The following is a 10,034-nucleotide window of genomic DNA, read 5'->3' as shown; positions in this document are numbered from 1 at the left end:
CTGAGGGTTGCGATCCATTGCCAGTCACAAAAAAAGACAAAAAAAAAAAAAAAACATTGAGAAACAAATCTCCTCTACTTTAGTTTACTGGACTTTATGCAACTTCATGCAGGTAAAGATTCCTCCAGCTCCAAACGCCAGTGTATTGCCTGTTTCTTTTCTTTCCTCCCCTCAGTCTCATCACAATGAAAATGACGTATTTCGGTCACTCTTCATTCCTGTTGCCTTACCAAGCATGATAACCACAGACCCAACAGAAAACATGAGATTCCAGCCCCCAGAGAGCAAGGCTGTCCACCTCACCTGCATGAGGTGCAGACCAGAGGGAGATAACCTGCTGCCCAGGGAGCTTTCCTCGCAGCTCTGCACAGAAGAGGCGTAAAGATCATGCTGCATAAACATTTTGTGTGCACAGAGAACATCATGGGTTAGACAGAGAAGACTCCAAAAGCAAAATCTGAAAAATCCAAATTATAGAATTCCTGACATGCATCTAGAGTGGGAAGAGACATACCAGACGTCAACTCAAGCTCTCCATCTTAGAGATGACGGAAGTGCTCCACCATGCTCTTGCCATGACACTACCCTTTCTCCTGCCTCAGCCACATCTGCCTCCAGCCACACACACCAGAGACAACATCGACACAGTCCAATTAAGCATGGAAATGGAAGACCATGATTCTCCTTCAACTAGAGTCTTAAATACATACTGACCATACAAGAAGAGATACTTCAAGGTCCACCTATATATTTAAGGAAGGAGACAAATAAATCACAAGTTTATTTTATTTTTTATTTTTTTTTTTTTTTTTTTGCTAAAAAGATGACCGGTAAGGGGATCTTAACAACTTGGTGTTGTCAGCACCACGCTCACCCAGTGAGCCAACCAGCCATCCCTATATGGGATCCGAACCTGTGGCCTTGGTGTTATCAGCACCGCACTCTCCCAAGTGAGCCACGGGCCGGCCCATAAATCACAACTTTAAATTCAGTTCAAGCCAATGAGCATTTATTGAGCAGCTATGATTGCAAGGGACATTGTTATGTGTTAGGCAACACTGAAAAGTCTGGTCCCTGCCCTTTTGATACATTAGGGAATATAGAAACACAATTGGCCATACTGTAAACTGCACTGTTATTATATAATAAAGGAAATATTAACAAAGTATAACTGAGGCCCAGAGAAAAACACAAGAAATGCTAACTAGAATAACTCGGGTTAGAGTTAGTGGTATGATGCAGGATTTGCAGAAGAGGCAATATTTTCACTGAATCTTACAAGAAAGAGTGCTGCTTCCTCAGTTAGAGATGGGAAGAGAAAGGCATTCCAGAGAGAGGGATTCACTTGACCACATGTTCAAATCAGACGGCATGACATGTTTGGAGAATGGCAAATAGATGGACTCAAATCACACGGGGGAAGAAATGACGCTAGCAAAGCAGACCCAGGCATAGTGGCCGTGAAGAGTACCGAATGCTGCGCTAAGATGTGGGCATCACCCTTCAAAGGCGAATATCTGAAGGAATCTCAGTGGAGAAGTGACACTCATTTCTAGGTTTAGAAGGTAATTCTGCCACCAGTCGGAGAATGGATTGGAGATGGGAGATGCTAGATGCACAGAAGCAGCTGAGGAAATGTTTCCACAAGGCAGTCATCACAGGGAAAAACGTCTGTCATAGTATACTTTCCTCAGAGCCACTTCCAAGCCCAGGGACACGCTTCACATAAGCAGGTATGCATTTCTCAAGCACACAAGGAAAAAGGGCCATTTTGCCATTTCTTGGATTCCCTCCTTTGCCTAGGTGGGAGTCAGAGATTGGAGAGGTCAGCTAGTTGTGTGGCCGTGTGGCAGTGCAGGTGAGAAGTCCACTCCTAACCACACACTCTGTGTGTGCTGGAAAAGCCCACAAGAAGGCAGTGAGGATTCACAGAAAACACGCAAGACAGTGCTCTCCAGCTCTCCCCCTGCATTCAGCATGCCCCTCACTCTGCTCCCGGCGCTGTGCCGTGAACTGGAGCACATGCCGGCAGGAGGGCGTGAGTAAGGAAGCCACTGAAATCACCCAGACGGGAGATGTGGCTTGCCCAGTCAACAATCCTACAAGCAACTGTGCTGAACACAAAATTAGATGTGCTGTCCTTGTCAACCAATAAACCACAGGGCTCTGAGTCACACCGGTGATCTCATCTGACAGACTGGTCATCTCTCAACTGGGGAGAAAACTCCAGTCAGGAACAAATAGGATGGCCTCTACTTGGGTTTACTTGTACATCATAGCCTTTAAAAACTTTACTTTGATGTATGTTTTATAAAATAATACAACAGATATGAACTATACCTTTATATACAATTTAAAAATCATTTAACATGCATATGTTGAGATGCATGCTCCCAAAAAAATTTTTGGTAGGGGTATGTGATCAAAAATTTTGGAGATCATTGTCATAAACCATAGTCTCTTCCACACACTAAAGATCAGAACTTCTGTTCAACACACAAAAGAAGGCATTTATTATAAACCTGAAAGTGAAAAAAATTGAGGGTATGACAAAAAGGGAACATCATTTTATATTTTTTAAATTTAAAATCTTCCTTCATCTTAGATCTTGCATATCTTTCTTGAACTTAAATGCGTTAACAAAAGCTGTTTAGGAAATAAATAACTGCCTAAACCAAGAACTGTGCTTAAAAAGTTAAACTCAATCCTATACATACACATTTTTAAATAATTTATGCTCTCAAGGAGGCATTTTTTTAAAAAGATTTAAATATCTTAACTCAACCAACCAACCTATAGTTTGAACTTTTTACCAAGGCAGAAATATCAGATCCTTACATCATTAAAAATGGTGTGTATTAAATTCAAATTGCACAGGCCATAGTTTATTGTCATCTGGAGGTTTTGAGTAAAACTTCCATACTACATATGAGTATCTTTGCATTGCATACATATATTTACCAGTATATAGATAGGAAAGGACTATATCTCTAAAAAAATTTTGCTTTTCATTTCTGTGGACTGAGGACTCCAGAGCTTTTCCCATTCCAAGCTGATTTTAATTTTCAACTTTTTGTAGACTTTAATCAAAGTTCTCATATTTCAGATAATATGGATTAAATTTTCATTTGACCACCAATAATTGTAATGAAGAAATAAGGGTTAATTTCATTATAAGTTTTAATGTTGAAAACCCGAGTTAGTATATAGTAAATAATAATTCTTCACAGTCACATGTTTAGCAAAGATTTATTAACTCCCTACTGTATGCCATGCACTGTGCTTTAGATGCTTTAGATACTGTGCTAGCAGGAGTAAAGAGACACAAGGATGTAAAGTCAGTCCCCTCCCCACAGAGCAGAAGGGACTCTGTCTTATTCATGGCTATACCCCAACACTTGGAACAGTGCCTGGCACCTGGCAGGACACAATAAATATTTATTTACTGCCTCCCCCAAGGACCTTACAACCTAGTGGGGATGCGAAGTGAGACTGGGGGGGGGGGGGAACTCATAATACTTGCAAATAATCACAATATTGCTATATTCTTATTCATCTACAAAAATAGCTGACAACAATTTCCATCTCCCTTCTCTCTCTGCATAATGAAAACCTTATGTAGCTCAGAGAAAGAGTTTAGACTCACTGCATGGTCTATTTCTAGTTTTAATTACAATGCTTGGCAAAGCTTGGGAAAAGATCATTTCAATTCATTTCAAAAATAACTCTCATTCAGTACATGAAGATGGAATTTTTCACACTTGTGAATTTTTTATTTACTTGATAATGAAGGTGGTTTGGCATATAAATACAGCATCTTCTTCGCAACTTTGGTCTAATGAAGAGGCAGAGCTGCCTATCTATTAATAAAAATGAAATGGCTTTCCCCCTAAAGTAGAAACCTACACTCACCTTCCAAACAGACTCGGTTTCATTTCTAACTTGTTTGAATCTAGAGAAAATGCGGTTCAAATCACACTAGGGGTCTAAAGCTTGGTGAAGCCTCTCATAGAACTTACTGATCCATACAGCTCCCCCCTCTCATTCATCCCGAGGTAGAGTCCACTGTCCACGCCGCGAATGCTGACCAGGCCCACCGCTATGCTGATAAATTCCAGAATGCCTGTGAGACAAACAAGAAGGCAGAGGGCAGGTTAGAGCACAGAGTCCTCAGCAGTCAAAATCCCTGCGGGTTGTGCAAAGGACACTGAGTCCAGCTCCTAACTTTGTAAACCTTATCCTAGTGTCTTCTTTTCTAAAGCCGCTGCCTAAAGGAATAGATTTTCTAACTAAATACTATCTTATCAAAATGATATAAAAAAATACTTCTCAACATGACTTACATAATAAAACATTATAAAAAATAAAAAGCTAGTATCTACATAGATATGCTAAGAAGTACTAGGACAGGTGAACCAATGTAAACATTCTAATAAACCTAAAAGAGTATAATTCAAGAGAAAAACAACCTACTTCCACTTTGTAAATGTGAAATTAAGTATTTGTGTATGAATATTTTGATCTTGAACTTCCCATCCTCCAGAACTGTGAGAAATAAATGTGTGTTTTTTAAGCCAAAAAACAAAATGTATTTGTGTATGGGCATAGGTCATAAAAAATTCTATTTAGAGAATTGGTCTTCCGTCTCTCTTGAGGTGCTAACTAAAGCCTTGACTGGTCCATACAGAAAATCATCCAGCTGTCTATTGTATACCTTTACTGAGCTCCATTTAGAAAACTAAAATAGTCTGCACACATCCCTCAAAGAGATAATTAAGCAATTAAGATAACAATATTCTGGAAGGAAAAATGCTGTTTTCCAATAACACTCTGGATTTAAAGTAGGCATGGAATACTATATTCCAAAATCAAATCAATGTAATAATCTTTTTTTTTTTTCCTTCTTTCGCCTTGCTTACCTCACTAAGAATAACAACACCTAAGCTGGGCATAAATCCAGAATTTTATGGCCACAAAACAGCAGCTTCAATTTCTTTAACTGCATTGTTGTTTTAAGATAATTATCCCATAATATATTTAGGACACTGCTAATATTAGTAGTGCTCAGCCATTTTCTCATTTTTGTTATAAGTTAAAGTGCTACACTTTGTATATACCTTGTATTAAAGCATACCAAATATTAAATTCTTATTATAAAAATATCTGCAAATATTGAAAAATTTACTCACATTTAAGAGTTTAGAAAAAACTAAGGATAACACTGTACTATAGTCAGTCTCGTGTGACTAATAAAAAAGCACTTACATGGATTTTAAAACAATTAATTTTGCAACTCTCACAAAATAGACTGTGTGCTGCAATCAAATGAAGACATGAACTACATAAATCTAACAAAGCAAAAGATTAACTCAAAAGGAAATTCTGTTCCAAGGTGATGCAAAAAAAAAAAAAAAGAGCTATTTCTTCTAATATTCCTAATTATTTTATAAGCACAAAATGTAACAAATTTATCTCATTCTTACAGTTCACAAAATATCTATCTGGACACGCAAACTTGTTTATTTTAATAGAATGTGAAGTAGTATATGGAAAAAATATAAGGAGAAATTACAAATTACTTTTGAATCTGATAATCTATGAATGTCTTGGAAAATCCATCTAAAACAAGCTAGTTTATTACTAGCCTTCCCTACCTCCCAAAACAAACGGGACAATAAATAAGGCAATAGTCCCATGAGATTCATTTCACATGCGATGTACTCCCTTTTTGATGCAATTATTTTATTTCCTTGTAGTATTTCTAATTCTCATGATTCTAAATAATCAAAATTGTGGCATTTTATTACTATTAGGAGCCACATACATGTGAATCTCTTCCTAGCTACCTGAAAGTGCACCACAATGTAGTTCCTACTTATCTTGAAATTAGTGTTAGGAGTTAATGTCCAATTTTCGTTATGAAATGAAATACAGAAAACACTTTTCCCCCTTTGAGTTCTCAACAATTTAATTTACCATATCAATGAGGAAAAGTTTAATCATAAAACTAAAAGGTACTCATACCTTATAAAAGGGCCCGTGACGCTCCTTCTGTTTTCTTTAAACATGAGGCAGCTCTGAGAACTAATAATGAACATTAGCCAACATTGCCCATCACGTCCAACAACGAACATGGTATGCGTGATTTCACAAAGCCATTGACTGGCTGGTCGACAGAAGATCAAGAATAATAACAGCAACAACAGTGCCCGTCATAACAACTAGAATATTGACCATTTAGTCTGTGCCAAATGAGAAGTCTTCCCTATTTCAAGCCTCAGAACCACCCTGGGCACCACAAGGTTTTAAGCCCCAATGTATAAATGGGAAAATTGAGGTTTCAGGAGGTTAAATAAAGCACCCAGATTCCAAAGCCTATTTCCTTAACTCTTAGGCACATCTTACGTTTGGTTTTATCTTTTTTCATGTATCTGTGATTTCTATACCATTTTCATTTAGTTAAGTTCATTAATTATTATTATTATCATTATTATTACACAGTTTGGAAATGAACATACTAAGATATATATCTTGTTTATTTTTCTGGCATTGACAGGACAGCTGTAATTCATATGCGTTCACTTACTTATTCATTCAAGAAACTGTTGAGAGACTATTCTAAGCCAAGTACCACACCATTTATTGAGTATATAAAGATAAATAAGATATAGCCTGGGCCCTATACCCTCAAATAGCTTACCATCTAATGGGAGGAAGGACAAACAAACAGATAAACATAGTAACAACGTGGTGAACGCAATGAGAGGAGATGCTCAGGGTATAGGCAGCCCGAAGATGGGCAGCACATTCAGCTTTGGGGAGGTGAGTCAGAGGAGGCGTCCTGAAAAGAGTAACACCTGACATAAATCTTCAAGGAGCTATCCAAGTGAGCGGGAGCTACCTAGTGCCCCAGGTGTGAAAGAGTTCATCACCTCAAACCACCATCCCTATCTCTGCAGCTCCTTGAAAAGAGACCTCAAAAGAACAGCCCAGCTTCTTATGAGGTCACCTCAGTGATCCAAGGGCAAGTGCAACACCCAAAATTATGAGTCACAGTCATTCCCCCACACGCAGGGAGAGCCAGTGCTGTAAGGTCAGGAAGACCTGGCAACCTAGCAACAGGATCCCACCCCAACCAGACTAGAATCCTTATCATTCCTTGTACCACCTTGTCCAAAATGAATTCTCTAACCTCAACCAGGTCAACTAACCCTCTCTGGGCCAGAGCTGGTGCAGGCAGTGCTGCCAACTGCACCCTCTGTGTGCAGCCCATCCCGCCGCACCTGCTCACACAAGTGGGCAGCACAGAGGGTGCTGGATCAGTAACAGCCAGGAGAAGGCTGCTCTGTAGAGACTTGAATGTGTAATGATCAGGGGAGAGGAAGGAAAAGGAGGAAAGAGCAAAGAAGAGAAGAAGGAAAAAGGAAAGGGAGGGAGGGAATGACAGGATTATGCCTAAAGTTGAAACTGTGGCCCTCACGTGTGCACCTTGGTGGCCTGTCTCTCCTCTTAGGCAGACACAACTAAACATCCTCAGTTCAGAAGGGCCACAGTGACAGTCAGTGACAGAGTGACAGTGAAGCACAGGTCAGTATCTACTGTCGTTTCTCTATTCTCGTCCACAGCAGTCAGCAGTTCTGAATCAGGACATGCTCACTGGATGCTCTGGAGTCTGATGAGGTACCAGATCATACCTGGTCCGGCTCAGTGCCTGGACTACTTCAGGAAAATGACCACACCAGACGTTCCTCCTTGCCCCAGACTCACTGGCTATTAGTGATCAGCCCCAGAAGTGAACAGAGCCCTGGCTCTGTTCGAAGGGGCCATTAACCCAAAGCTGGCCCAGTCCACTAGAGCCGATCATGTGGGCCTCACCTCCAAGGCTGTGTGTGTCAAGGCCAGCGATGGGGCTGGGAGGGCCGGCCGAAGCGGCTCCACTCTGGCTCACATCAAACAAACCTCTAACTTAAAAGCCCCAACAGGTAACAGAGCTGCACTCTTCAGAGGACACAAATATGTGCAGACTGTGAAGAGAGGCATGAAACGAGGCTATCAATTAAGCCCCTTCCCCTACAGAGCTCCCTGCTCACCGGGAGGAGCTCACACCAGGGCACCCAGAACATTCATCTCAAAGCCTGTATTGGGTAAGTCTGCAACAACGAAAGCATATCTCAGAGTTTACTTGAGAAATGACTAACTGAATTATAGCCCCACCAATTTTTCAAGAATCTGAAGCAATCCTAGTCAATCTTTCCCCTACTGAGATACTGAAGAGAGAAACACATAGACCAGAATTCTTTAAAGTGTAAAACCATAGAAATAAGGGGTTTTTTTAACCCACCTTTCTTAAAAATCATGCCATCTATCATATTTCTCCTCACTGACCCCCTTTGAACGGGCAGCCCCAGTTTGGGTACTCATCTGGGGTCCTGATAAGTCCCGCCCTTCAGAGCCACCACCCCAGACCGAAAGCTCACCAGCTTAGGCTTCCCACGCAACCTAGCAAATCGGGCCCTACGTTCGCTTTCTCTTTATTCCGCACTACCATTTCCCCAGTTGATTTTCTGCTCACTTTTTTCAATCCATCTAGCAAGACAGGAGTATTTTAAAAGTGAATGTATGCATACGTGAAACGAAACGTCTTGCTCCCCGGCCTATTACCTAGAGACAATTCCCAGTTTCTTTCCTCCTTGCTCAACCTTATCTCCACACCACCATCCCCAAAGGAAAAAACAAAAGGCTCCCTCAAGGTCCCACCCAAGTTGTCACCGCCCCAGCTACTGCAGGAACCTCAGTAAGACTCCCCCACCCCCACGTCCCCTGCACTGCCTCTGCTGTGTCACTGCCGAGCTTGCCAGCAGCTGCAGTCACCTGCGGCTGCATGGGGGTGGCAAAAATCCTTTTTCCAGCACGTTTCCTTCTGCCGTTTCATTTCAGGTAGAAAATGCACCTTCTAGGTGTAAAGTCACCCCACCCCACCCCCGCTACTCTTCTAGAGAGTCTGGAGAGAAACTGAGGGTAAGGACGAAGTCCCCATGGGGGGCCTGGGTGAGGAGGGGAGGCCGCTGCTCGGTGCGGGAGGAGGGCAGAAGGTGAGGCGGCAGCGAGCTGGAGCGCCAGGTGCGACGAGCCTCGGCAGCCCCTCGGCCCCCTCCCGGTACCCGCTCGCTCCCGCCGCGGGGTCCTAGCGCCGTCGCGGCCTCCGTCCGGGCGGGGCGGGGAAGGCGAGGGTAGGAGGCTCCGGGCACACGCACGCTCTGCAGAGGTTGCTAATATTGGGACCTGCCGCAGCGGTAGCAGCGGGAGACCGCGGCACTGCTGTCACCCCGGGGGCCCGCTTCTCACTGCAACCGGATGCAAGACTTAAATAACCCTCCTGCCTCGCGTCCTTCCCCACCCCCACTGCGCACAGCCACCCACTCCACTCCGTCCCCACGAGGGTGAGCGGCGAGGCTCAGGGCCAGGCGCCCCCTCCCCGCGGCCGACCTCGGCCTACCGGCTCGCTCGCGCGCGTCGCCCCAGCTCCTGGGCAGGGACTCCGGCTCCCCTCCCCGCCAACAGTACTCCTCCCCACGGTGCCGAGCGAGTCTAAGGAGTGAAGATGTCACTTCCTTGGCGACACTTGTCTCCAACCTCTAGGATCGTGGAGGGAAGAGGTCTAGCTTTTTGTCTGGGGAGCTCTGCTCGGCCGCTGGACCTGCAGTCCTCGTCCGCTGAGCCCAGCGCGCGCCCGTCCTTGCCTTCCCCGCCCGCGCGGCCCCCACCCTTGCATGCACGCTTCCCGGGTGGCAGGGTGACTGCATTTCTGATGACTCGATTGCAGGTGGCAAACGTCCTATCTTAAAGGTGACTGCCTCAAAAAAAAAAAAAAAAAAAAAAAAGCCCATGGCGGTGGTGGTGCGTAGAACAGCCCAACCGAACATCCACCATCTCCCTACGCCGGGGTCCAGTCCTGCTGCACTCGGGGTGCTAGCGGGGGTCTAGCAAACACAGGGCTCGGCTCGGCTCGGCTCACTCACACAGTGCAGCTGGCC

The 10,034-nt window shown here is 43.5% G+C and overlaps 1 protein-coding gene across 1 annotated transcript in view; it reads right to left on the bottom strand.

The window, feature by feature from the left end:
• FGF9 (fibroblast growth factor 9) overlaps positions 1-10,034 on the bottom strand; it is a 32,883-nt gene that overhangs the window by 19,874 nt on the left and 2,975 nt on the right. Inside the window, exon 2 of the mRNA XM_008574257.1 lies at positions 4,020-4,123. Within this exon, the coding sequence (XP_008572479.1) occupies positions 4,020-4,123 (104 nt within the window). The remainder of the gene's footprint in view (positions 1-4,019; positions 4,124-10,034) is intronic.

The sequence above is a fragment of the Galeopterus variegatus genome, unplaced genomic scaffold (assembly GCF_000696425.1).
Source record: "Galeopterus variegatus unplaced genomic scaffold, G_variegatus-3.0.2 Scaffold1020, whole genome shotgun sequence".
Lineage (NCBI taxonomy): Eukaryota > Metazoa > Chordata > Mammalia > Dermoptera > Cynocephalidae > Galeopterus > Galeopterus variegatus.
The sequence above is the reverse complement of the archived record's forward strand: the minus strand, read 5'-3'. Positions and strand labels throughout refer to the sequence as shown.